This window comes from Clavelina lepadiformis, chromosome 3, assembly GCF_947623445.1.
Source record: "Clavelina lepadiformis chromosome 3, kaClaLepa1.1, whole genome shotgun sequence".
In the NCBI taxonomy this organism is placed as follows: Eukaryota; Metazoa; Chordata; class Ascidiacea; order Aplousobranchia; family Clavelinidae; genus Clavelina; species Clavelina lepadiformis.
Window position 1 is genome coordinate 15,858,078 of NC_135242.1, and position 27,831 is coordinate 15,885,908.

The 27,831-nt window shown below is 33.6% G+C and overlaps 3 protein-coding genes across 7 annotated transcripts; 1 reads left to right on the top strand and 2 right to left on the bottom strand.

The window, feature by feature from the left end:
- The first annotated feature begins 1,254 nt into the window (after positions 1-1,254).
- LOC143450004 (kinesin-associated protein 3-like) lies at positions 1,255-11,612 on the top strand. 2 transcript variants are annotated; one of them, XM_076950381.1, is made up of 19 exons: positions 1,255-2,879; positions 3,648-3,788; positions 4,211-4,359; positions 6,149-6,379; positions 6,884-7,020; positions 7,617-7,704; positions 8,326-8,424; positions 8,499-8,680; positions 9,077-9,239; positions 9,442-9,542; positions 9,626-9,721; positions 9,787-9,921; positions 9,989-10,154; positions 10,220-10,345; positions 10,429-10,529; positions 10,606-10,689; positions 10,773-10,947; positions 11,040-11,151; positions 11,221-11,612. In XM_076950381.1, exons 1-19 carry the CDS (start codon positions 2,812-2,814, stop codon positions 11,354-11,356), a joined length of 2,490 nt encoding a protein of 829 aa, XP_076806496.1. In that variant the 5' UTR covers positions 1,255-2,811; the 3' UTR covers positions 11,357-11,612. The 2 variants fall into 2 exon arrangements, with proteins under 2 accessions (XP_076806496.1, XP_076806498.1); XM_076950383.1 differs by lacking the exon at positions 3,648-3,788 and adding an exon at positions 3,479-3,610 and having other exon boundaries at positions 1,259-2,879.
- On the bottom strand, positions 11,447-16,085 carry LOC143450006 (glomulin-like). 3 transcript variants are annotated; one of them, XM_076950387.1, is made up of 13 exons: positions 15,947-16,085; positions 14,967-15,180; positions 14,451-14,616; positions 14,223-14,340; positions 13,939-14,068; positions 13,543-13,757; positions 13,254-13,341; positions 12,503-12,692; positions 12,255-12,384; positions 11,986-12,156; positions 11,791-11,914; positions 11,644-11,720; positions 11,447-11,584 (listed from the first exon to the last, which is right to left on the bottom strand). In XM_076950387.1, exons 1-13 carry the CDS (start codon positions 16,070-16,072, stop codon positions 11,480-11,482), a joined length of 1,854 nt encoding a protein of 617 aa, XP_076806502.1. In that variant the 5' UTR covers positions 16,073-16,085; the 3' UTR covers positions 11,447-11,479. The 3 variants fall into 3 exon arrangements, with proteins under 3 accessions (XP_076806502.1, XP_076806501.1, XP_076806500.1); XM_076950386.1 differs by having other exon boundaries at positions 11,644-11,717; positions 15,917-16,085; XM_076950385.1 differs by having other exon boundaries at positions 15,917-16,085.
- Positions 16,086-16,138: 53 nt separating this feature from the next.
- On the bottom strand, positions 16,139-27,774 carry LOC143450007 (protein odr-4 homolog). Of its 2 annotated transcripts, XM_076950388.1 has the most exons (11): positions 26,263-27,774; positions 26,103-26,174; positions 23,636-23,770; positions 22,420-22,575; positions 22,201-22,332; positions 21,791-21,979; positions 18,206-18,331; positions 17,953-18,052; positions 17,614-17,729; positions 17,384-17,534; positions 16,139-16,880 (listed from the first exon to the last, which is right to left on the bottom strand). In XM_076950388.1, exons 1-11 carry the CDS (start codon positions 26,356-26,358, stop codon positions 16,813-16,815), a joined length of 1,341 nt encoding a protein of 446 aa, XP_076806503.1. In that variant the 5' UTR covers positions 26,359-27,774; the 3' UTR covers positions 16,139-16,812. The 2 variants fall into 2 exon arrangements, with proteins under 2 accessions (XP_076806503.1, XP_076806504.1); XM_076950389.1 differs by lacking the exon at positions 26,263-27,774 and having other exon boundaries at positions 23,636-23,798; positions 26,103-26,173.
- Between the last annotated feature and the right edge of the window lie 57 nt (positions 27,775-27,831).

Below are 27,831 nucleotides of genomic sequence, written 5' to 3' on the forward strand. Positions count from 1 at the left end.
AAACTGTTGAGTCAAGTCATTTTCCCGTCAAGATCTTTTTGTGACGTAACACTCGCAACCATGCTACTCAACAAATGAATATTTTCTTGATTGGTTGCCTCGATCTAATAATGCACAAAAATGCATTCTAATAATTAGGGCGATTCTTTTTTGACCTAAAAATTGAAACGTTTGACAACTTTTGACATTAGAAAACTTTTTTTTGAAAAATTTTGACGTATGAAGAACTCAAGTAGTTAAATTACGCATTATTGTACAAAAAGTTAAAATTTATTGTAGTAAAGAAGGGCAAAAATCTGAACACAGACCTAGCCTATTCTGAAAAGGGAAATGAGCTAATTACAAATCACTGCCAAAAAACTGCAGCTAAGACACAACAAAAACAAAAACGTCATTTGCAACAATATAAAGTAGGCTACAATGTGTAACATGAAAAGTTCACTGACAGTGCAACCTCTACGAAATCACGACAATGCAGTTTGTAAACAATTTTGACAATTTTTGACCTAAAGCTATAAATTTGACCAATTTTTGACTTTTTTTGACAAGTCAAAAAATAATCGCCCTACTAATAATAATATAATTCAGGTTGAGTGCAATGGGTGCAAGCGAGTCACCGAGATGCATGCCACAGTGCAATAAAGAAAAAGGAGAAAATATGTATTGCAGGATCCGTAAATGCTGCAAATTTGCCAGTAGCTGGTACCGTATGGGGAAGGCTAGGCTTGCTTAAATCTATTTTTGTGATTACTACAGACCTAACTAAGTGCATACAATTAATCCACGTCAATTGCATTAGTTCAATAAACCTCTAACTAAGGCATAAATTCCGCGCATGTTCAGGCTAAAATTGTCTTGGACCCGAAAGCATTCACCAAAAAATTTGTATGAAAGCATTCCGCTGAGTCATTCTATGCGTTTTGCGTCTCAATGGACCATATTTTTCACCATGGAACAAATATAGCATGACACCTATTTTAATTTTTTATTAGCATTTTACATCTATAATTTTTTGCCTTTTAGACTTTGATGGGTTTGTTATAGTATAACTTCCCTCGTGACTTAGTTGCGAATTTTAGCGTTATAGTTTGTTTTAATTTGAATTGTACGTATTACATGAAAAGATGTTTATAGGTAGTTACTTTACAGCTGCAAATAAGATCCTTACCGAAGTAAAGCCAAACATAGCCAAAGCCACTGTCCTTTCTCCAGTCCTCAGGAAGACTTAGAGCCTAGTTCTATAGGCTATTCCCTAGAGGGCCGAGAAGAATGTGAAAGTGGAATCATGTAACATTTCATATTTTTATGAGTAGCCTAATCTTGTATCCGGAAAGAGTGATGGTAATATGATTATCAGTCTTTTGGTACTTGGGTGTTGTGGTTATACCGTACCTGGCGTAGGCAGTAGTACCAGACTCTAGTTCCACAGTTCCTAACCTTTAGGTCTAGGATATCGCTATAGCCTAGCTAGCCTACACTATTGCACCGCAAGTCCAAAATTAAGGAAGTTCTAATCTAAAGCCATAGAACGGTACAGGTATTTGGTTGCAGTTTTGCCAACCGGTTACAGGGCAGCAGGGTTATTGTTATTGCAGTTACAATACTGTAATATGGGTATATTCGCGTATCATGATATTTATCCTTAGACTGAGGATTTTTTTTGCATGACCCTAAGCTTACCGGAAACTTTGCTCTCAGTGCGCCGGATAGCCTAAATGCGCCAATAAATGTAATGCCATCAAACAACACATTAAATAGACAGACTATATCCATTAATTTGTGTGTAAACTTCTTTAATTTTTTTGTTTTAAGCATAATGGAATGTTCCCCGTTTATCACGCATGTAATATTTCAACTGATGAGATTTAAAATGTTTTTAAACCTTAAAAGCCTGCTAGTTGAGTAGCTCTGATATTGTTATTGACGACAAATGTTCTTAAACCATTATAATTATCAGTTACACAATTGTACATAAAAATTATTAACTTATCGCTGAAAATTTGGAAATTTTGTTACCTATAAAATGGTAATTTTCAGTTTTGTAAACAATTTTCTTGGTACTCAATAGTCCTTCTGACCTGTTCACAATATAATTATGTAATTTATGTGCCACAAGGCCATGCCTATAAGTAATTACATATTTTTTTCCTACCACCACGTTGGTAGTTTTATGGCAAACATGTGGTATCGTTGTTCTTTAAAATTGTTTATTTTTAACTGTTTTTTTTTTCAGCAACTCTGCTTGTACAAAATTCTTTCTGGCGTCACACCAAAAGCATCTACTTATTTCAAAGGCGTAGCATTTATGTGCTTGAAAAGTTTACATGTGCTTGTGCATGTTTGGTTAAATGTGTTGAAGTTGATACATAAAAAATGTTGTTTATTTTGATGGATGTAAATGTTGTTTATAATAGTTGCAATTGATCTAACCTATATTTATACTTATATTGTTGAACATTGGTGTCATATTTTGTGGTACCGGTATGGAAAAGCACATAAAGTTTTTCAACTAACACAAATGCTGTGCATCCATGTGATATGTAAAAAGTTAGGGAGAGCATTATTGCCAGCGTTCCCTCATAGTGCACAAAAATTGTTGGCATAGGTGCACCTTTTAACATATGTAACAATATAAATAAAATGTTGTGATTTAGCTGCCCAAGTTTCAAAGCAGCCCCGGTTGATGGTAATGTAGTTATGACATAACTGATTGAACAAAAGTATTGAAAAAGGTTTTATGCTTCCTAACACAGTACACTGTGACAGTACAACTGTATTTTGTACTTTACTGAACTTAGTAAAATTTGCAGTATGTTTTATGATGAATCCAATCCACCAGAAATGATGATGCACTCTGAAGATGCCCGGTATTTAAAAAGGTATGTTTATATGTAACGTACACTTAAAACTGGTGGAATTTAATATTGTGATACAAACATAAAATGTATTATAATGAAATCGTAATAACTAACTTAGTGTTAATTTATGATTTTTCTGGAAAAAACTTGCATTTGAAGTGATTTGAGAAGTTGAAACTCATTGCATACCAACTTAACTTTAATGTAACTTTTAGTTACGTTTAACACACTTTGGGCTGTTTCTGTCAAATTTATTATATACTTACCATCATTATTTTTTTTGTAAATGATGCATGCTGCATATATAAACCCTGGATCAAAACATGGCACAAAATATTTTGAACAGATTATTTTAACAAATGCATATCATTCAATATCTAGTAGCTTTTGAATCATTTTTTTCTTCACTGTCACCAAAGTTAAGCTTCATACTTTTTGATAAATATATGAAACAAATAAATGCGACATATAGCGATTAAATACAGTATATGTTTCATCTTTGCTATGTCCAGGAACTGCAAACTGCAGTGTCACAGAATATATTTTGCGTTAATAAATCTTTGCAATAATCCAAATTTTCCCAGTATAACCATGCTAAATATGTTAGAAAATGTATGTAGGAAAGTAAAAGGAGGAAATATTGATGTCCATCCATCCGAGAAGGCGATAATTGTAAACTATGAAGTCGAAGCAACTATTCTTGGTGAACTAGGAGACCCAATGCTTGGTGAAAAAAAAGAAAGCCAAAAAGTGTGAGTACTTTTAATGCTCTATTATTTTGTATTACAGGGAAGTATGCAGTACAGAACTTGAAGTTCATCCATTAGATAAGGCAATTGTGGTGAATTACACAGTGACTATCTCTTTACCAGAAGATATAAGAGAAGAATTGGTTGACCTAGTAGACAACAAGATGACTGGCCAGAAAGTGTGAGCAACCAGAAGTACATAGTGTATTCGCAAACAATAATTATAGTACTTATGTAACATATATCTTACCAGTGTAGCCAGATGACAGTCAGCTATATTAGGGCTGGAGAAGTGGAGTGGAAAATAAATAATTTCTTTTATTCGATCATTAGTTTTTAGCTCAAGCAACACTGGCAGTGCAACAGCAGATCAGTCACTATAATGCTATTACTATTTGTTCAATTGTTAGTATGTGAATATGTGGTGACTGGTGATAGTAAAGTATGTAGCATAATTGTATACCATAGTTACTAGTACTTGGTAACAGAGATATACTTTTACTCATAGTTATACTTTGTAACAATATCATTTAAGTGACGTTTCATTGTTCTGTCAATGTTCAATTAGCGACCATTGTAGGTGTTAACTTTTCTTTTTTTCAGAATTCGTTTAAGAAGTTTAAATGAAAAGACTGACATTAGTGCACTTGCAAGAGAAGTTGTTGAGCGATGCAAACTAATCCATATTTCCAAACTGCCAGAAGTCGAACAATTACTGTATTACCTGCAAAACAGAAAAGAAACTGCCAAAGGTCAGGAAAGAGCTGAGATTCTGCTTTGCTGTACAAAAATGGTCTAATTCTAAAATTTCAAAGATAAACATCCACAAATATCTTCTTTCTTATTAAACATTTGCATCCGATTTGGTTATTAGCTATTAAATATTTGAATACATGTACAAAACACATACATATAGCAGGCTAGTAGCTTATAGGACATTGCAAGAAACACAACTTTCTTCAATTGTCTAGTTCCAGTCAAATTTTGTGGTTTCCAACTTTTCTAACACAAAATTTAAATCAAACTTTTGTTTTGAATTTGCACACACCATTTGAAAATTTTGCATTGTCTGCACCTTTTAGAAAAAGAGTAAGATCAAGATTTAGTTTAATCGATGGAGTAACAATTTTATTGTATAAGTACAGGGAACCATAAGTTTCTATCTGCTGCAAGAGACTTTTGTCTAAATTCACAAATTGAAAATTTGTTTAAATTAAATAAATGGATATCATCAATCAATCATTTATTTTTCTTCAAAAGCATGGTGGGAATGAAATATCAAGTCAGTTGTTACTAACACGCGCCAATGATTGGGAAAAAGTGACAAAGCCGAATAGGCTTAAAACGTGCTCAAAAATAACTATGGTAATAATTGCTGGTAACAACTAGCACGGCCACTAAAAGCATGTAAATACAGTATATATATATATAATATATAGTAAAGTTATGTAATGCTGTTTGCTTTTTTGTAGGGTATTTACCTTAGTACTAGGTTTACTTTTGACCTCTTTGTGACTTATTTCCAAATTAAACAAAAATACTATTCAGACCATTAACTTTTGATGATTTGCAACATACCTGACAGGTTGATCAACCAACTGATATACAGTATTTCCAATTAACTTACCTAACAATAAACGTTTGAAAGATATGAGATGTTTTTATAAGTATTTTTATTTTGAGGTTTCTCTTGAAACCAGATCAGCTTACATCTTGTGAAAAGGTTGTAAATGCAGTCAGATTATCTTCACATTTGACCAATGTTTCCACTTAGTTTTAATCATCCGAGAAAAGGACAGATATTTAGTATGTCCTTTTTTAATGAAACAATTTACCGATCTAATTTTATATAGGAAAGTCAGCCTAAAATAAACTACAAGGCTTAAAAACTTGCGACTAATACTGTAGTGTGTTTGATTTTTGTTTGCGATAGTTTTTATAACAAAAAAGCTAAATATTTCAGTCTGCAGTTTTTCTAAACCTATTCCGTGTTTTTGAAAAAACATGGAAACATAAGACTGAATTCATGAGAAACGAACTAACCCTTTGTACAATATGACAACGAAGATAGGCAGAGAAGCCAGAGTGAAATGATGAAAATAAAAGCATTGATCAGTTAAACGATTCAATCAACGCATACAGTTGTATTTCTATTCTTCACAATTATGTTATGGTATATTACATAAATTTCTAATGTGATGTTATAAATAGTTAAGCTTCCACATAAGGCAATGCTTCACCAATGCTAAACCATATATTATATATGACTACAAAATAACGGAAACATTACGTAATGTTCTCCTTTGCATTTCTCGAACAAGTTCAAAACTTGGTTGTAGAAAGTGTTATGAACAGATTGCACATATTTTGTGCAAGGTGTGCATGCTCAAACATTTTTTGTACATTTGCAAGCATTAAGTTGACCTCAACCAAATAACCAAAGAGGCTTTGTTGATTGCCACTGTTGCAAGTTATGAAAATTATATCATGTTTGATATCACAAAACATAGCTTTGTCATATCATACCATTTATTACAATAGGTCCTCAGGAAAAGTCAGTGAAATCAAAGAAGTCAGCTCAAGGCTTGTTAGATCCTGCGCCAGATTGTCTGAGTGATTCAAATTTAATTGATAACGAAATACCCAGTGTAAACAACATAGATGATTATGTGGAGTTATTGTATGAAGACGTTCCATCAAAAATAAAGGCATCCGCACTTCTTTTGCGGTTAACAAGAAATCCTGACAATTTGGAGGAATTGAATCATCATGGTATGTTTTTGAATTTTTCAATATGTATTCAATTAGCATAGTATATAGCAGGCCTGACCAACCCGCGGCTCGCGAGCCGCATGCGGCTCTTTGCCCGGTATTATGCGGCTCTTTCGTTCATATTGAACCTCCGAAAGAGAGCACATTTTACCCATTTTAGGCAGATAAATAATACAGAAAAGTAATCTCTACTGGCTAATGTTCAATTGATATTTGCTAAATAATGACTGATTACATCAGATTTCGACTCAGAATAAAGATGATGAAACTGAAACAATATCTGATGCAGTATTATGACGTCATAAATCATAATGAAGAAAAAGCGTCATAAATCATAATGTGTTTGATGTGGCTCTTTGCGGTTAACACAGTAAGAAGTGAGGCTCTTAGTCTCTGACTGGTTGGCCACCCCTGGTATATAGTATAGTATAGTGATAGTTAGCATGTATAATTGTTAATGAAAATAATTGAACTATAATACATGCCTTCATTTTGGCACTTTAGCTACTGTTTTGGGAGCCTTAACTCGTGTTTTGAGAGAAGATTGGAGAAAAAGTGTAGAATTATCAACTAACATTATGTACATATTCTTCTGCTTTTCTGCATATACTCAATTCCATTCTGTCATTGCTCATCATAAGGTAATTTAAGCATAAGCCACCCTCTTACTTGATTGATTTTTTGTTTTTAAATAAACAGGTTTGGTGTAGCAACAGTAATGTAATGAATAATGTAATACAGTAATGTAGCAACAGTCACACTTAGTCATAGGTGGGCAGTACCGCTGTACTTTTGAAAAAAAGTACTGAATCTCGGTACCGGATTACTTTTTTCAAGAAATTTCAGTCAGTCTCGGTATTCGGTACTTTTTACAAGTATGTTTTCAAAAATACGTGTTAATTAATCCTTAATACTAATTTTAGCATCTGTTGATCTTTTTTGATCTAGAAATGTCAAGTAAATTGCAAGCTATTAACATCACATATGTTTTGACCTGGAGTAACCTTTACCGAAGGCATAATAGCGGCAAACATTGCTTTTGCAGCAGCATCTTTTACAAAAAAAGTACCGGTACCGAGTACCGACAAAGTACCGAACTACTTTTTAAAAATAGTACCAAATGCCGGAACCGTTACCGACGGTACTTTCAAAGTACCGCCTGCCTACCTCTGCACTTAGTACATATAAGAGTTCAACACTCTGATTTTTACAGTTAGCTTGCATTTTCTCTTTTTAGATAGGTGCTCTATGCATGACCATCGCAGAACATGAACTTGCAAGGCACAATAGCTGGAGAGAAGATGTTGAGAAAAGAAAACAAGAAAATATCCTTTCATTTTGTGGGTGTTCAATTCTTCATACCTAGTTTGTTACAGCGTATGGCATTTTATTATAGATTTTCATGGTTGAAAAATGTAAGTGCAACGCTAAATTAAATTTGCCTTGATGTGTCATGTAGTTAATATATCCATGTATGTATTACCTCAAAACCGAAGCAGCTGTTGGAAATTGTGAAAAACACGATGTGGTGAAATGTGAAATATACATTGCAGCTCCTGACATAATAATTGTTAGGGTATAACATATTTACGCTGAGAAATTTTACTTTGTTAACTGTAAGTTTTGGAGTAAAATATGTTTGTGGATATATTAACAACACATAGCATCATGTTAAGATAAACCTCCTCTAACATTGCCCATTCACATAAAAAGCACTTCAAATGTGTAGAAAATGGTAATATACTTATTGACCACATAATAGTACTAATTTCATGTAACTGCAGTATTATAAAAAGTGAACTCTTTAATTCAGGCAGGTTTTTATATGTGAACAATACCATAAGGTAAGCTACACCCAATCTTTGTCTGTTTTAGTAAGCAGCTCTGTATTTTTAACATTAACTGAATTTCTTTGTACTGTACTAATCCCTTGACAACAACCATACTTGCTAATCAGCCAGACAATGATCAAATGATAAAAGATTATGAAAAAGCCAACAAAAAATACCAAGGTCTGGTGAGAAAGCAAGATCAGTTATTAAGAGGTATGGTAGCATTGTACACAAGGAAAAATTTTAGTTTTATTGACTGTTTTCAATAAGCTATCATCTATGTTTAGTTGCGTTTTACCTTCTTTTGAACTTGGCGGAAGATACCAGGGTTGAGGCAAAAATGAAGAATAAAGGTATTGTTGGTTTGTTAGTCAAGGCCCTAGAAACCCGAAGAAACCCAGATCTAATACTGCTGGTCATTTCGTTTCTTAAGAAACTCAGCATTTTCTTGGAAAACAAAAATGAAATGGTGGGTGTTATGATTAGCTTTGTGTCATTAATTGAACTTTTCACATGTTGTTTGAGGAGATTCCAAAATATACATTATACATGTTCAAAGAGGTTGCTTGATTTACTGTTATTATAATTATAACATGGATTGTTAAGTTAGCTTGTTCTGGTAAAACAAAAACATCAATGATCTAAACACTTGAGGTTGTTTTTGTGTCTAAATGTATTAGTTATCAAAGTGTACCAGTAGCCACCTATAAGCCTAACCAAAATATGCGAACTAATGTACGTATACTATTGCTTTTTACTGTATATCCAATGAAATTACATAATACTCTTAGTAGTAGTACACCAAGAGTGCATCTCCATGGGCATTAAAACACTGTTTAAAGGTTTATGAATGTGTATTTTTCAGACAAATCAAGATATTGTGGCAAAAGTTGCACCATATGTTGCATGTGACAACAGTGAATTGAGCAGTCTTGCAGTGCGGCTTCTTCTTAACTTGTCATTTGATAAAAATTTAAGACATAAAATGATTGACCTCGGCCTGTTGCCCAGAATCGCATCTTTGTTAGGTTTGCAACAGATGTGTATTTTGTATTAAAATGGCCCACACGATTAATCAGGAATTTGTATAAGATTTTAATTTAGTAATGGTACAAGTTGTATAATTAACAGAAATAAGATTTTCAGAAGTAGATTTTCAATCACAAAGGATGGAAAACATTCGTTGTGGTGTTTATGTCACACCCTTCTGAATACTCTCATGTATTATAGGAGATGAATGTAACCAGGCAGCTACTGTATGCCTACTTTATCACTTAAGTGTGGAGGACAAAGTTCGATCTCTTTTTTCATATACTGATTGCATACCACAGGCAAGCTTTCCTTCTCTTAATTTGTCTTCTGATTTTTGAGGTATCAAAAAATACAGCACCGAAAACAATGATTTCTGTTGCAGTTACTTGATATTGTGTTTAATTTCCCGGCTGGTCCAGTTAGTATTGAAGTGGCTGCACTGTGCATCAACATTGCCACAAACAAACGCAACACACAGGTTTATTATTTTTGTTAAAAATTTAACAAATTTTTCTTCTTCCAAACAACTTCTGTTTTGTTCAGATAATATGTGAATGGGGAGATGGCAAAGGTATAAAGTTTTTGGTGAGGCGGGCTTTTAAATTCAAAGATCCTCTTATTTTAAAAATGATTCGAAATATGTCACAGCATGCCGGACCAATTAAGTCACTATTTATTGTGAGTATTATTTGTTTCCTTAAAATTTAGGCAGTAGAATTTCCACCAGTAAAAATTGTGACAACAGGAACATGCTGGCGCCTTTGCAAAAGCAATAAAAATCGAAAAGGATGAAGATTTTGTTATTGAGTGTCTTGGAACTTTGGGCAATCTAAACCACCCTAACTTGAATTATGAGGCAATTCTGGAAAGATATGACTTGATGGCTTTCATTCAAAGAATATTGAAACCGAGTATGTCCAACCAACGCATATGATGAAGTTGTGTTTACATTTAATTAAATTTTGTTGCTTATTAGACCAAGCGGAAGATGATCTGGTTTTAGAATGTATTGTTTTGTTGGGAACTGTTGCTTTGGACGGCAATTGCGCCGCAATGTTGTCAAAGTCTGGAATTATTCAAGTTTTGATCGACTTATTGAATGGTATTTCTGCTATTTTATATGTTTTAATATTCTGGTATTGTAATATACAGTTTTCTGAATCAATATGACATTTCTTTGTTCAGCAAAACAGGAAGATGATGAGCTTGTACTTCAAATTGCATACGTTTTTTATCAAATGATATGGCATGAAGAAACAAGGATTGTTATTGTATCAAAAACTCAGGTTCATATTTTTTCGCTGAACTTACATTGCAAAGTGGTCTTTGGGTATGATAACGGAGGTTCTGCTTTGTGTTTAGGTTCCTGCCTATTTAATCGACCTGATGCACGACCGTAACACAGAAATAAGAAAAGTGTGTGATAACACACTGGACATAATAATGGTACACTGCAGTTTTTGGTGCCATTGCTTTCAAGTGACATAAAGTAATGTATTAAATCACTGATAATTTTATGTTAATAACAGGAGTACGATGTTGAATGGGCAAAACGTATTCAACTTGAGAAGTTCCGCTGGCACAATTCACAGTGGATCGATATGGTTGAAAGTCAACAGCAAAATGATGTAGATGATGATGACATTTACGATGATGTACTTACTCCTTATTTACGGGATGATGGTTTGCTGTTGTATGAGCCTAGTAAGTACACCACCATACATAAACATACACCATGTTTCGTTTGCACAACTTATTTGAAATAATGCAATTTGAGTTTAATTAATTTTACACAGATTTTGATGAGGATGTCTTAATGGAGAATGGATTAAAGCCTGAGTTTATTGACGAAGAGGCTTTGAGAAATGGACTTGGTCCAGCTCATGAATTTCCTCCCGGCTATGAGCCGTAAGAATGTTAAAGTCTTTTATTAACTGTGCTCACGAGTTTTATACACTCCAAAAACTCTTTTTTTAGGTACATGCAAGAGTTTAATCCATCTGATCCACGATTTTTGATGCACAGTGACCCTGATGTTAACAGTTATTACAATTCTCAAACGTTCGCGAGACCCAGTTCACCAGATTTCATTCAGTACCACGACGGTTATTGATGTTTTCAGTTATCGTTTCCTGCATTAAATCAGTGTGGTGTTTATAGTCTGTCACTGTGATGGGCTTCAGTGAATATTTAAGACATAGGAAGATGCATATTTATTTTATGTACACTGTGCATATTACATCAGTTCTTCTATTGTAGAACGGTGTTGATCAATAATTTCTTGTACACGTATGCTTATATTTTCAAGCATATCAAAGCTGTGGATTGCAGATTCCAAGGCCTGAAAATAAATATTTTAGTTTAACTGGTTTATGTTGTAGTCATGCTAAAAACACCTACCTGTTTTCGTTCCATAAGTGGAAACGTTGACAGATTTGTTCCACATATAGAAAACTCGGTTTCATTACTGACTTCTTCTAAAAAAAACGAATTTATTACCACCTAATACCGCTGACAGTTACTTTTAGGTATAGAAATATGGCAAACCTTTTCTCGGATGAGATTGCTTTTTAAGCTCATCTCTGAAATGCATTCTAGATAGATTAATCCCTGTCCTAAGGGGTTCTAAAAATTGTTCTTCGATTGAAGCTTGAATGTTCCAAATCTGAGTCTAGATATTAGTTAAACTTTGTCAGAGAGGGTACATCCACAGAAAAAAACAAATATGAAGATGCAAGTAACCTTGTTGTTTTTATCTCTGATAAAAAGAAAACGCAACATATTTAATGAAGACATCAATCGGTTGTATTCTGACAGCAAATCGGTTTCACTGCCTTCTTTCAAAGCAACGCTTATCTTAATGATGTGGTGACTTCTTTCAAGAAAATATGAACTTCCAATTGGCATTTGTTGCTGCATTTAAAATAGAAATTAAATTGTGCGAGATAAAGAGACTAGAAATAAATAAACAAGGCTTAATTGGTGAGTCCCATCAACTTGCTTACACTTACCTGTAGTATTTCAGACAACTTGTCTTTAAAATATCCTATTAAATAACCAACCATTCCAGGATGTTGAGCATTGGTTATTAATGAATAAAGAATATTATAGCGGTCAGTCCATACAAACTTATCTAAAAACCTGTAGAAAACAAGCTCAGTATACAACGTACAAAAACGGCTACTAGCATCAAAAAATAATGCGGTTTCGATATAGTAGTATTTCAACAGGGACACAGCAAAATGTTACAAATTCTTACCGAACAATGAACTGTCCAGATCTCTGTCGAAGGGTTTTTGATGGGCAATGTGTAGATATATGAATTGCAGATTGAAACAAGCTTGATACTGGCTTATGCCAATTAGTTTCTTTTAACGCATTGGTCAAGTATCTGTTATGGATTGTAAGTGGATCTAAACGATTGCTAGCATAGCGACACAAAGCCAAACCTGTTGAGCAGTAACATACAGAAGTAGCAAATGGCATTATTAATCAGTAGAAACAAAAAAAAACGAAACACAAACATAGAGGTCCCGGCTTCCCTGATTTTAAGGAGCCGTATATGCCAAAAATTTTGCGTTTTCGATGAGTTTGTTGGACGTTCTATGTAATGGTTAAAAAAGTGTGTTAGACCAATCAGAGGATTTTTCGATTAAATGCATTTTTAGTAATGCTAGTCACCATGTCTTTGTGCAAGTTTAGATAAACACACCTTTTTTGTTTTAAATTTCTGAATTTTCCGTCATTAATATCTATTACTGCCATTACCCATAACCTTTATTGTCATTACCGTCATTTTTGGAGTCCCCTCGATAAGCACTCACTTTCTTGATACCATTTTATAAGTATCAAGCCTAAGGCTTTGTCACATCTTCTCTATCCGCTGATTGTATCTACATTATGCACCGCCAATACTTGGTTAGCACCTTTTTGTGCATCCATTGGAAACACATCAGGCAATAATATTGATAATAAATTATATCTTAATATTCTACAGCAAAGGATGTTACCTTTATGAAGCATTACGGAATCTTGCTGTTTTAGTAGTGAAAGTATACCAGGAATGCACTGTTTAAAGGAGAAAAGAGGATGATCCATCTAGTTGAAACAAATATGGCCGTTAGTAAAATATACTCTGACATTTACAAACCAAACAGCTATGTACACCTACATGCTACACTTATCTAATGAAGGTTGTGCATGAAGTATAGGTGGGAAAATTATCCTTATCCATTAAATGTCTAATTGATTAAAGTTTCAGTGCATTGATGTGGTGCTATCTTTTCTAAAAAAAATTACCTGTGGAAACAAGTCAATTCCATGGCCTTTGTCAAAAATTAAGTACAAGTAACAACCACGAGCTAATTCAAGGCGGTCAAATTCCTCTTGTGATAACTTCCTATCACTACTAATCAGATTCTTCCAAGTCATATTGCAGTGCATTGTCCATGGACAATGAAGTGAATGTAACAAACTGCATACATCTGATGCTGTCTTTAGTACCAATCGTGGTTCTAACAGAAATTTAGTTTATTTTAATTAATCTACCAATGACCAATGCCAAAACACTAAATTATTATATATTCAAAACATGGGCATTAGTAGTTACTTGTATTAGCGCTGCTTACTTGCTGATTGATTTATTATGTAGCTTCCTATTGCACAGAAAGTAAATTACTGTGCTATTCTAATTACCTGCATGGGGCCCTTGTGAAACTGAATTTTGATCCTTCGACTTTTTGCCGATAAGTTTCTCAGCAGATTCAGTACAGGTCAGTTCCTCAAGGTTTAAACGTGATAACCTTTCTAAAAGGCCAATACATAACTGCAGTACAACAAAATATTCGTTTACTTGAAAAATTACGGATTTCAAACAAAAAAATTACATATTACTGTATACACACAATATTTTATGGTAAATATTACATTCACATAGCACATATTTCACTCAGTAAAAACAACAATCCTTTTCCGCCCACATTGAAAAATTCACAATTTACAGCTTTGATATGATTTTTATGAATTTCTTTTTGTTGAAACTGTTGTTGTATGATCTCCAACATACTTCTTCCAACTTCAGTGCATTTTTTCATAAACCTAATGCAAAATAAAAAAATCATAAATAAAAAATAATATAAACTTAATACATCACAAAAGTAAGTTAAGCTCATTCAATGAAAAGGTGTAAAATCCTTGTGGTATTTTACTTTGCCAGCTTAAGTTCCTCTGCTCTTTCAGGATATTCTTCCATGGGATCATAATTATCATATTTTGGTAAATTTAAACTCTCAGCATAGTAGACAAATGAAGAAAACACCATGTTCAAGTGGTAAGTTTGATTTGCTTTATCCCTTTCCATAATTTTTGCACAAACTAATGAAAAAGGTTCATTTCAGTCCTTTGCTTAAACAACTGTTTCATATTTCATAATACTTCATAAACAAACTTAAACAAAGATAAAAGTCCACAGTTTTGTGGTTTCCAAATGTTTAGAAAATAACGTCCTTTTGTTATTAGTTTTTACTTTAGGTTACTGTTTGATAAGCTGCTTGATATCAACTATTTACTCCAACAGTATTTGAAATATACTACAATAAAATGTAAAGTAAACCAGGCCAAGCTTGCAGCATGTTTAAAAACAGAAATCACAGTTGGGCATCATCAGTCTTAAGCATGCTTATTTATCAAACAAACCAAAGTATTATCCTGTTTATATACTGTACCTATTTCCAGACCAGGAAAGAGACAATTAATAATATCAAACTCCACCATTGGGTCAAACTGTTCTAGAAAACCCAGTATCAATTCCTTTTCGTTTGAAATATAACTGATATGACTGAAGAGATCTCCGAAATTTTCCATATCCTGATCGTTAGCTTCATGATCTTTCAAATAATCCATAAAGCAAGATACTAAATCCAAGCTACTACAAATCACCTACAAAGCAGGGAAAAGTATTAGTATTAATATTTAGTAAAATAGAAAGAGTGAAATCAACTTTGGCCAGTTTGCACGGCTGTTTGAATTGCTGCTCCAGGGTTGCTAGAAAAGCATAATATATTTAGTAATCATGAATACATAGGATCATAAGGATTAACCTGTTTTTTGGAGTATACATGCAATGGAGTGTAAAAATTACAGCAAAAATGTAGTACGAAAATTAAGAACGCTATCATTGCCGAGCAGACCTTAGATATGTACACTGTAAATACAGGCACTCCCCAACTTATAAAAAAGTTGCATTTGCAGTATTTATTCGCATCTCAGATTTGTTAGTACAGATGTAATTTAAAAATTATTATGTAGAATGCAGTAATGCACTGCGATGCCACGTTGAACATTGAATATTAATAACAGATATTCTTATATATTACATACAAGACGCAATGAAATGTCTAATTTTTAAATTTTAGCTGATGATGATTGGGCAACAATGGTTCTTTGAAAAATTTAGCCAACTAATTTGTTTGTATGCAGTGTGTCTTTACTATGTGCATACAAAATAATCCTTTCAAAACAAGTCTATTGGAAAATACAGTGCATTTCCAAATGTGGCGTAAGTTGTTCAAATACGTGACTCTTTGAATACCATGCTAGTAAGTTGGGAAGTCCCTGAATAAACAAGATTAACATTGCTGTTTTCTTTAAAGAAAATTATTTGTTGCTGGGTTACGTTGAAATCTGACATTGTAAAAATAATGACCTGTTCTTCATTTTCTTTGTCTGAACAGAAATTCTTCAGCTGTGAAATATTTCCTTCTTTAATAATCTGCTTAACTTGGCTCATAAAGTTCAATGTATTCCCACTATTTTCATCAACAGACTCCATTGTTTAATAGCAGTTGTTATAACTTAAATTTTTGCAAAGTGCTTTGAGAACTAGAGTTAAGACATCCTACAGAAACAAGAAGACAAACTTTCTGTATACCTCAAAGCAAACATATCAATCTATCATACTTAAAAATGGTAACCAAGATACTGTATTGCACCCGTGTGGTAATTCCATTTAACTGGTTTAGTAGTCATTATTTATTATCTTTTAAGACCAAATGTAACCTGTTATCAATATAAAATGCTTTTCAATTGGCTAAGTATATAAATTTTACACTGGTACAATTCCAACAGAATACCCTAAAATACATCAAACTAAACAGAATAATAAGAAATTACATTATAATTGCACACATCACCATGACAAAGAGCCTTAACCACACGAAACTCTACACCACTTAAATCATTATTAGCATTTAAAAAAATGTTAAAAAAACCTTTGCTCTCTTGTTCCATATTTGGTTACAGCTTGCACTTTTAGAACAATCTGTCATTTTACATTATACATACAACAGTTGGCAATAAAGTTTAATATTTTTGAATTTAATGTTTTTGAATCTGCGTAAGTACACTCTACAGGACAACTTTGAGATCAATCTCTATGACAAAATATCTTGATTTGACCGTGATTGAAAACTCGCGGAGTAGCTTTCTGCGACTAAAAACGTTTTTAAATTCTAAAAATCTTTTTATCCCAATGAATATTGCACATTCAACCACACATCGAAGAATGATGAGCTAGTCAGACAAAGACAGATATGCGATTGCTGCAGACAACAAGGCAGCTCCAGCTGCTAGTAATGACCCTGAAATTCAGCATTATATGATAAATATAAAATAATAATTTGTAAAAATTGCACTAAATGTTTATTTCTAGTAAAGAGTGGAAGTAAAATTAATGAAAAAATTAAAATTAAGAAGTAATATTTATATAGTAATGGGATAACAAAACTACAAACTATTGTGTTTGACCAATCATTAAATGTGATAACTGATGATACATAATTTGCAAATTTAGTTTTTTATGTATTTTAAATGTATGAAAAAATTCAGCTCCACAAATGTACTTTTGTTTCTAGTACAGGAATTTTTATTATAAAATTTGGAGCATCAAGTTTTTGATTCTTTACAATGCTTAACACACTTGGTTTTATTCCTCCAGTGATGGACTTATTCCAATCTTTTTGGTTTTGTTTCTGTGTTATCTTTTACTTTTGGTAATATTCATATGAGGACTCATACATACAGCTATATCATTAAACAAATAATACGTAAAAAATATAAAACACCAGATCCACATCCTTTTTACCGTATGGAAAGGATCCTTCAGAGTTGGCAGAATGAGTTTCAGAAGCTTCTTTTGCTGGGATAATTGTTTCAATATTTTCATTTTTAACAGGTGCAAATAATTCAATATTATCAGTAATCATACCAGGATCAAGAATCGTGTCAAATGTTTCCTAAGTGAAAGCAACAACTATTTTAAATACTGGTAGTTTAAATTGTTAAACGCAGACATTAATTGTGCTGAAAACCTGCCTTTATTCTTGCAACACTGTCATCAATAACTTCTCCTGGAAATACGTAATCAAAATATAAAAAATCATCTGGTTTTCCAGAATCTGTAAAAGCAACCCTCTTTGGAAAGCTAATGTCTGAAAAAGTAGATATTTGATAGTATAACCACACAAAAAATAATTTGTGAGTTTAACAGTTACACTTGAATAGTAGCATAAATAAATCATGGTGAAGGCAAGCTAAAACAAAACTGAAATTACAGTATAACTTAACACAATGCGTTTCACAAAAGTCACTAAAACAGGTCATTGCTTATAAGAATAAATCATGGTGGACTAAACTAAGTTTAAGATACTTTACATTTTTCATATGAAACAAGATTTTGCTTATTCTCTTGCATCTCTTCAGAAAGCAATGTGCATCGATGTAGCAGGCTAAGAATTGCATCTGCCTTTAATAACTGTTAAATACAAGGAGTACAAAAAATGAAAACCATCATTAAAGTTTGCAATAAATGGTGCTTCGTCTCAGTTTGATGTAACTTGTCTAAGCTAAATATGACTGAGACAATGTTTCAATTATTTTGCAGAAATTTTATATTTAGCACTTTTACCTTTATACCATCCATAACAGTTGTTTTTGCTGGTATATAAGCACAAGCAAATATCGATCCACTTAGCTTCACCAGATGACCTAATTGTAAAGGTTTAAATTCTTTAACAGTTTCATCAGTGGCCTCCTACAAAAATTGAATTTATTTTCAGATTTAAAATATATAATAACGCAATCACTGTAAAAAATATAATACATGTTATGAAAACAAAAAGCAGCCAAATTTTCATATATACGTTCAACAATTGAAATTTGTTGGACTCTATAATGCACACTTTAGAAACTGCATATTGCTGAACAAACTATTAAGTTAAGGGCTTTCGCTCTTGGAAGTTTAGTAAACCACATGTAGAAGAAAGGAAAAGCTTTTGCTTTTCTTTGCTAGTGATTTCTTTCTTACACAGAGCACATTGAGATTTTTTAAAATTTTATTTGTCTTATTGTACTTTTTCAATAAACTACATTTATCTCAAGTACAATAACTTTTTTCTGCAATAAACAAAAACATAGATTACACTGGTCAACACACATTTTGGTGCCAAGAAAGTTTCAACGGTTTTAGGGTATTTTTATGTCGCTGAATCCAAAAATGGCATTAGTTTTTCCGAATTGGCTCTAGGTTTTGAGATATTCCATATTTTTGTTTCAAAAAGTGCTAAAAATACGCAAATTTTGACATAGGTAAAATTCTCTTTATACTACAACTTTGATGAGTCTACATCTGTCTTTTCAATCATGTGCATACAGTATTCTTCTATTTCTGATGCGATATTGTTAAAAACGCAATCGTTAACACAGAGAGCCTTCTTTACGCGAATCATGTTTCATGTGAAAATCAAGCAAAAATTATAAAACTTAGGCGATGTTAGCAGTAAACAACAGATTTTTGTAACGCAAAAACAGGCGACGTCAAAGCACAAACACTACTTTTAGAAACGCTAAAAGTACATTTAGTAAACTGTCAAAGCACGGTAATCAATCATATATCGGTACTGTAATACAAAAAAATTAGTCGATGCTTGTAAATTTTCTTTTGTACGACTTTCTGGAATGTGATGCAGCCAAGCAGTCACGTTGGAGACTCCAACAGTAGCCGGCCATCATATGGGCATCCCACCTGCCCTGATACCTCTCTTCCATGACCTTAATGTCCTGGTGGAACCTTTCTCCCTGCTCTTCACTTAGATCACCAAGGTTTGCAGGAAAACGATCTAAGTGGCTGAAGAGATAGTGAACCTTGATACTCATCTTCACACCCAAATCTTTCAACTTGGAAAGCATATCTTCCACCAATTCTTGGTAATTTTCAGCTTTTCGGTTACCAAGAAAGTTCTGTGTGACTAAAACAAACGATTGCCAAGCAGCAGACTCTGTGTCTGTCATGGACTGCACAAAACACACATCCTTTATGACAGTGGTTCTCAACCTTCTGATCTTGGCGGACCCCTTTTGGTGCTGTCAAAGCAGTTGGCGGACCCCTGAAGTTTAAGCAAACTAAGGGTTCTGAGACTGCACTTAAATGTTGCTTTGCTTAGTTTTACTTAATAGTCTTGGTGCACAACTGCGCTATTCCTTCACAATAACATAAAACTATGCGGATATTTTTATTTATTTCAAAGCGTTATCTATACCTTGCTCACAACAAGCTGCTAGTTACAAGCTAAAACTGAGAAAGCGATTATGTGCAATCTCCAGCAACTTAAAATCACTGTATCCAGCTGTCTTCTCGTATAATCCACAATCTAGTGCATCACAATAGGCCTTCCCTGCGGGTGATAAATCTCAATAAGCTTTCGTATTGTCCCATCACAATAGGCAATTAAGCAAATGTTCCAGCCTATTTCAAAAAGCAATGATAAACAGCAAAAAAATTTTTAAAACTCGTACTTTATGTTGCAAACTTCGAAGTTCTCAAGGACCCCCTGAAAACGTTTCGCGGACCCCCGGTTGAGAACCACTGCTTTATGAGTTTGCGGATCTGAGGGCCATCAAAAATGCCTGCTTTAAGCTTTTCGATGGTCAAAGCAGGAAATGTTCTGCAAATATAGTTGAAGCAATCCCCAGTTGCAGGCAAGGCTTTCACAAATTGCTTCATCAAACCAAGTTTTATGTGCAGCGGTGGAATGATGATCTTCTCACTAGCAACTAAAGGTTCATTTATGATGTTACCTTCACCTACTCTCATGGAATCTCTAAGTGGCCACCCTTTCTTCACCCAGTGATCAGTGCGCGCTCGGCTATCCCACAAGCAGATAAAACATGGGTATTTTGTATAGCCGCTTTGCTGGCCAAGCAAAAAATTTACCATCTTCAAGTCTACACAGATTAACTATTGGTGAGAGTCATAATCCAGTTTCTGTAATACCGTTTTAATGTTGTTGTACTCTTCTTTTAGTTTTGTTGAGTGGCCAATTGGGAGAGATGCATATCTGTTACCATTATGTAGCAATACACATTTCAAACTCCTTTTCGAACTGTCTATGAATAAGCGCCACTCTTGAGGTCTATATTGTGGCACTCCCATTTTCAGCAGAAGCCCTTCGATGTCTTTGCAGTAAACAAGTTCATCTTGTTGGCTAAAATACGGAAGTAATTCTTTCTCTCTTGTACGGTAGAATGTTATTGAAGCTCCGGTTCCAAGGCAGTTTTTGTCTTTGAGTCAGGATGCCAAAATTTCTGCTGCTTCTTTGGATAAGTTGAGATCCCTGATAAGATCGCTCAGCTCCTCCTGCTTGAATGGCTCTGGAATGAATGGACTGCTTTCGAACACACTTCCACTGCTCTCACTTGCAGAGCATATATATACTGAACGAAAATGTGACAGGTTGTCAATTCAGTCACAGGAAAATGCATCCTCCCAGTGACAAGGCCTAAGCATATTGTCAAACTTCCACTAATGAACTCAATTCTCACTTGAATTACAAAAAACCTCCACGTTTTCCAAACTTAGTTATGTGAGCAATAGCTTGAACTTGACTCGTGGTATTCCTTTCTCTGGCTACTGAACTATTAAACTCTGATTACAACATCTTTAGTCTACAACAATATAGCTATAAAATGAGATATTGGTATGATGTGATAACTGAAGGGAGTACTCTACACTGTACATGTGGTGAACAATACAAAGAAACTGTAGCTTATCAGAATGATGCCGAAAATGGAGTGTTTTCAATGCCTTGTTTCTGAAGTAATGGGATGCTACAATCACAAATAGACATAGTGGAGTATCTGGTCCAAAATAAGTAATGCATACTGCCTAAGAGACATTTCCAATATGCATTTTACTGATGCTAGTGTTCACAATTGGCAGATACTAAAGTTAACGATTTTTCTCTTGTCAAAAATAAAAAACATCGATATCTCAAAAACTAGAGCCAATTCAAAGAAACGAATGTTATTTTCGGACTCAGCAGCCCAAAATTACCCAGAAACCATCAAAATATCTTTGGCACTCAAAAAAAATGTTTTTTTTGTTGGCCAGTGTTATCGGTACAAAAACTAGCCGTATGGATAACAGCCTGAGAAATTAATATTGGTCTGGCTCTAGTAATTTGAAATAAAATGCGACTAATATAATTTTACTCACACTATTTGCAAAATAGAGTTGGCATGTAAGTGTTCTTCCAAGCTTAGAATGAGGCATGAATTTAGTCTTTTTACTTTTTGCGCTGCCAGTTGCACGCTCTAGTTCCAGAAGGTCTGAAATGGTTGGTATCCTCCCATCTACTTCAACCAATGCATTTGCTACTCCATGACAGTAGGAAGAAACACAGCCCTAAGCACATTCAAGTTCAACATGTTTGTGTTAATAACTGCATACATTCCAAAAAAAGTACTTTTGAGTTCTAACTTCATCAACTCAAAAGACTTATGAACAAAATTACTTTAACAGTTTATCAGAAAGCTTTGCCTAGAAGAGTTGTCACTTAGCATTGCTATATTTAAAATAAAGAATCACTCTTTTTTGCATCCAAATTCTAGTCCAGACCTGTATACCTTAAGCTGTTGTTCAACATTGTAAGACGCAAGATTAATGTACAGCTCAGTGTTAACTTTAATTAAAGTTTTAAGAACTATCCAAGTTGTTGCATGCTTGGTGATTTTCCACTCAGCTGGTTTTCCGGCACACTGAAAAACAAAATGTTGGTCATTTGTAAAACTAAAAGGGGCATCAAAGAGCAAACAGGCAGGATATATAATAAAGTAAAAGCTCACTGTTTTATCGTTCATGTCATATTGTCTACAAAGAAGAGTTTTTCCAGAAACTAAGTCAACATGAAGCAAAGTCCACATTTGTAGCTGGTCACTTAATAATGGTTTTAAACTTGAATGTTGCGATCTACTCAGAAGTTTGTGAGTTGAGTATAGCGCCTAAACATACAATCAAATGTTTACACAGGAACCACTGAAATATACACTGCATATTTAATGGAAGTTAGCTTTCCCAATTTCTAGTATAAAGGTTGTAAGGATTTTTGAACTAATTTCTTGATAAAATTCGATAACATTTGTGCCCCACCCCTTCACTATCGCACTAAACGTAAAAATGGAAAATAGAATACATTTCATTTTAAATTTCCATGCATCAATCCGAGGATTGCATCCCTAAACAGGTATCTCTTTAGCCAAACATAATGTTCAAAGCAGCTGTCAAGTATTTTGTGATAGGTGTAAATGATCATCTTTGTATCAACTAGCACCTCAAAAGAGATAACATGTCATTTTATTCCACAATTATCAGTTAGCGTACTGTGTTTGGTCAACTGCTGCCCTTTTTGCTATAGGTGGCATTCGTTTTTATCAAATTCTAAAATTCCATAAACCAGTACATTGGGTAGCATCACACTTGATTGCATCCAGTAGATTTGAAATTTTACTTTGTCCATCTCTAGTTGCCAAGCTGAAGACAGTTTTGACATAATATTTTAGTGTAAGTGGAAAAAGCTGATATTGCACAATGCTCAATTGTAGGCAAACAGATGTGAATAATTGCTAGATCAGTAAATACAAAAACTCGAGTCGTGGAAAAATGAAAAAATGTGCAAAACCAAACTTTTAAACTTAAATCTCATGCAAGCCCAAACTTATGACATCTGAATAAAACAAACAAATTAGATTTGTGTATGCAGAATGGCTTTTATCGATACACTGTTGGCTACAACATCCGAGGCCTTTGTCCTTGATATACAAACTTTGTTAGTGTAATAACAGAAAGCATTTTACAAGAATATTTTCAAGATCACAAACTGGTATATTGTGTATACATCTTACTCCCATTTAGGTTATTAATATGAAAGAACAGAAAGCTTGTGAAAAGACTTAAAACAGAACAATATAGCGTTTACAAATACAGGCTCATAAAAACTTTCATAGCTCAGGGCATAAAAATTCTATTCTAGTAAATCAATAATAATAGTCAATGAGATATTACCTGCCTCAGCCCGTTTTGCACATCCTTCGAAAGAGCCATTGGTGCCACAGCAAAGATACCCATGACATGAAGACCTCCAGGTAACATGTGACTAACCTCATCTGCTGTAGCAGCAACCCAAGCAGAATCAACAACCTAGTACAAGTAAATCTCTGCCATATTGCTGCAATTAGCAAATTGGAAGCAGATTTATTTATATAGCAGATTTATTTATTTTATCAAAACAACATGTTTTGGGCTTAGCGTAAGTCTCTCACCAGAGTATACCAAAATCAAGAATTACACGGTATTTAATTGCAAGGTCTAAACGAAAATAAAGAAAAAAGGGAAAACAACAACCTCAAAATATACTAAACAACAATCCTATTAACCAGCCCACTTAGGATGATCTTAATACACCAGCTACCTTAAAGATTCCTTACCAAGGCAATTAATCCAATTTGTTTAAAAATAAAATATATACAGTAAGTTAATTTATGACAAATTTAAACTTGAAACTTTATGCACATTCACTTCTTTCGAAGTCATTAATTATTTTAATCCTAACAAACATTTTAGGAAAATGGTGTATCATTTGTATTGAAAAATTTCTGTTACTTTGCAGTATATTGATATTTCATACTTCTATTTCTGTTTTTTGCCGTACTGACGCTTTCCTTACATATGTTGATCTGCAAATGCACTTGACAAATCAGTGTGATTGCTTCATTATCTTATCTTACTGAGACCTTTTATTGAAACCTTTTCTTATTTTTCGTTTACACCTGGTAATTTACAAATACCATTTAGTTTTTGATTTTGGTATACTCTGATGAAAAAACTACGCAAAGTCCGAAACATGTCAGTTTTGGTAAAAAGATAACATGAATAAATTTTCCTTTATTGTGCTAATTGCAGCAATTTCTAGGATAATTTTTCAAAAATAAATAACAAATTAATTATATCACAAGTATAAACTTGTTTTGTAGTAGCTATAGGTACATGACTCTGAGGTGTTTCTTCTTACAAAAAACGAGCTAATGCAATTCTCATGCTTTGCTTAAGCGGTCTTTGCATGTTTTTTAAAGATGGTTTTATGCATTATAGAAAATTATTAATTAATTAAACTTTTTTGACAATTTCCAGCACTCGATGTCTTTTTTTGCACACATAATAAAGTACCAGAAATTCATACTACTTGTGGAATTGTTTTGACAAGGAGTAAGCTGTACATTCACCTGTTCCGTTGTGATATAAATGGTATGTCATAAAAATTTTCTCACTATAGTAACACTCCATTCGCTTGTATATTAGAGCATTGCACAAATCCATAAAATCAGCAAGGAAGCCTTTACTAATCTAAGCCTACTCCAGTTAAGTTAACAGTATAGCAATTTAGCTTAACAAACTGGCTTTTGGTAGTATGTTGATAGTAGTAACGCAACCTACGTTTGACATAGGTCAGACATGCAAAGTATAGCTCACGCTTAATGTTTCAAGCCAGATAAGCGTGTTGTGATTGTGTTACCATGAATGGCGAATTAAGGTTACAAATGCTGACGTCGTTTCAGAAGGTTTTGCGAACACGGCACAATCAGACGTAATCATTAATGTTGGAAAGTACTGAGCTAAACAATAGAGTGCTACAGCATTGCATAATAAAAATGACTAAATAAAATCACAAAATTTGTAACTACACATGCTTAAAATTCCAGTGTTTGAGTGAATATGCAGTAGTTCTATAGGAGCTGTATATCCCAAAATTCTGCGATTTTCATGATTTTGTTGACGTTTTTGTAGTTGTTTTTTTGGACGTTCTATGTAATGGTTTAAAAAAGTGTGTTCGACCAATTAGAGGCTAGCATGGCTGGTGCTGTTTTTCAGTACGGGGATTGCCCTAGTAAACGGCTGTTAAAAACTTCCAGGTTGCATTTTTGGGTTAGGATGAAATGTAATTTAAAATTGATGTAATTTGAACTTTTGGCCAAAAATTGAGTTTTGAGTTTAACGCAGGAGTTAGAAATATGTGATTTTATTAGGATTTCACAAATAATAGCCTAGAGCATACTAGGGCCTACTAAAGTGACATGCAAAATTTCAGGGAGTAGTCCCATGCAGGATTTTGGATTAATTGCATTTTTAGTAGATTCATTTTATCATAAAATAAACAAAGAAATTAGGCCTTTTTACAAGCATATACAGGGCCTAAAGGGCTTTCGACAATGTCTTCAATTGACATCCACATGATTTCCTTGGTTCGAAAAAAAACCATTAACTTCCTAAACCAAATACAGATATTGAGCAAATGTTCTCTGGAAACCAAGTCAAAAGATTCTGTATGTTGATTCCTAATTACAGTAAAAAGATTTGATAGTTATATTGGTTCATAGTTATGTCGGTTCAATCACTGTCAACTTTGAAGATAGTTATCATGATAATACCTAAACAAAAAGTATGAAAATACAGTGTGTCAGTAACTGGCTATTACCTGATCATTTGAAGATGACTCTTTGAATGGACAGCAAATTAACTTCACAACATAGTCTCTCTGCGTGCCAATCTAAGGTGTACAAACATTTTATATATGTTACCCTTTTACTATTAAAACATTGCTGACAAGAAAAGTTTCCATTGCAATAATTATTTACCTTTCCAACAATCACACCAACTCTGTTGGATTTGTTCTTTACCAACAGTTGAAGATAAGCAGCTATGTGGTCTTCAACAAGCACACTTTTTCCCATCCTTGGGAACTAATGAACTTACAATTTTAACTTCATAAAAATCTGAAATATATGAGATTCTATGTCTTTGAGCAATCTGTTTAAAAAATGCAAAATCTTTTTAAACAAAGAATGTACAACTGAATAAAATCACCAAACTTCTATTTCTGTTTAGTTAACAAAATGCTATACCATTTACATGCAAGCATAGGCGCCGACCTACCGGGTTTGTCACTCTATCCCCGCTGAATTGTCTATGTTGGTTATTATCAAAAAATGTGACTTTAGTGGGCATTTAAACTTGTTGGGACAGTTTTCACAAGACAACGAATAGCATAGGTTAAGGCGGTGAACCGGTTTTAACAAAAAATGAATGTTTTCTCACAAATACGATTGTGCATAGCATCGGATAAACTACTTTCGCCTGAGAATCATACAACATATGATTATACAATCATTTTATTCAGGCCTAGCCATACAATTTTTGGTAAGGGTGCAGTAAACCATTCTCCTAGTTGGTTTCGTGAAGACAATTGCGTCAAATTTTGTACAGTTTCTTTGTTCATGATGCAAAACTTTTGTTACAAGAAAAAAGCGTGAGGTGGTCAAGATGCTAGGTATGCTGTACTTAAGAACAAATCTAATACAAAAACCATGAAAAAATGTCATAATAATCGAGGGAATAGGCTGTAAATTTGAATACTAAATGAAAATGCTTGCATGTTTAAGAATTTTGGATATTTGGCTATTGACATTTGTAGGGTGAAAAATATTGCCCAATTAGCTCGCTCAACACTGGTGGCCTCAAATGGCCAGTCCTGAAAATATGACAATTACACAGTTATAACCTTTGGAAACACGCTTAGCAGAAAGTAAGTGAAATATCATGCTTAAACTAGACTTGAAAGTTTTTGTGTTAATGACATATAGTTACAGCAGGTTGCCATGCCACTGCCATCCAGTGCAAAAATAAAAGTCTGCGCCTATGCATGCCACTGATGCCAGGTATTGCTATAACAGTAAAGTACAAACTAAAAACTGAAAACCTTTAGAAACATGTGAAAAATACAATGAAAGTATAACATTAAAACATCAATTGGATACATATATTTATAAACATCTTTATACTCTTAAAGAAGATTGGTTTATAATTCAATACATTTCTGTGCGTGAAAGAAAGTCAATAAGAAATTTTAGTGCATATAATTTGTGTAAACAAAATCACCTGAAAAAGTTATTCATATTAATAGTAAAACTTCAAAGTAAAACATTGTACGGTCACATACCCCAGATATTGTGTACTTCAAAAGTGCAACATAAATAGAGTTCGCAAAAGTTTCATAAAAACAGTAAAAGTAGTAAAACTCTGTTATAAATGGAAATTTATCTACAATAGAATAAAAATGTGCCTCAAATACATAATAATAACAGCTAAGTATATTTAGGAAGAAATAATTTTCCAAAGCCATTGCTTTAGATCAGCGTGGTCCAACT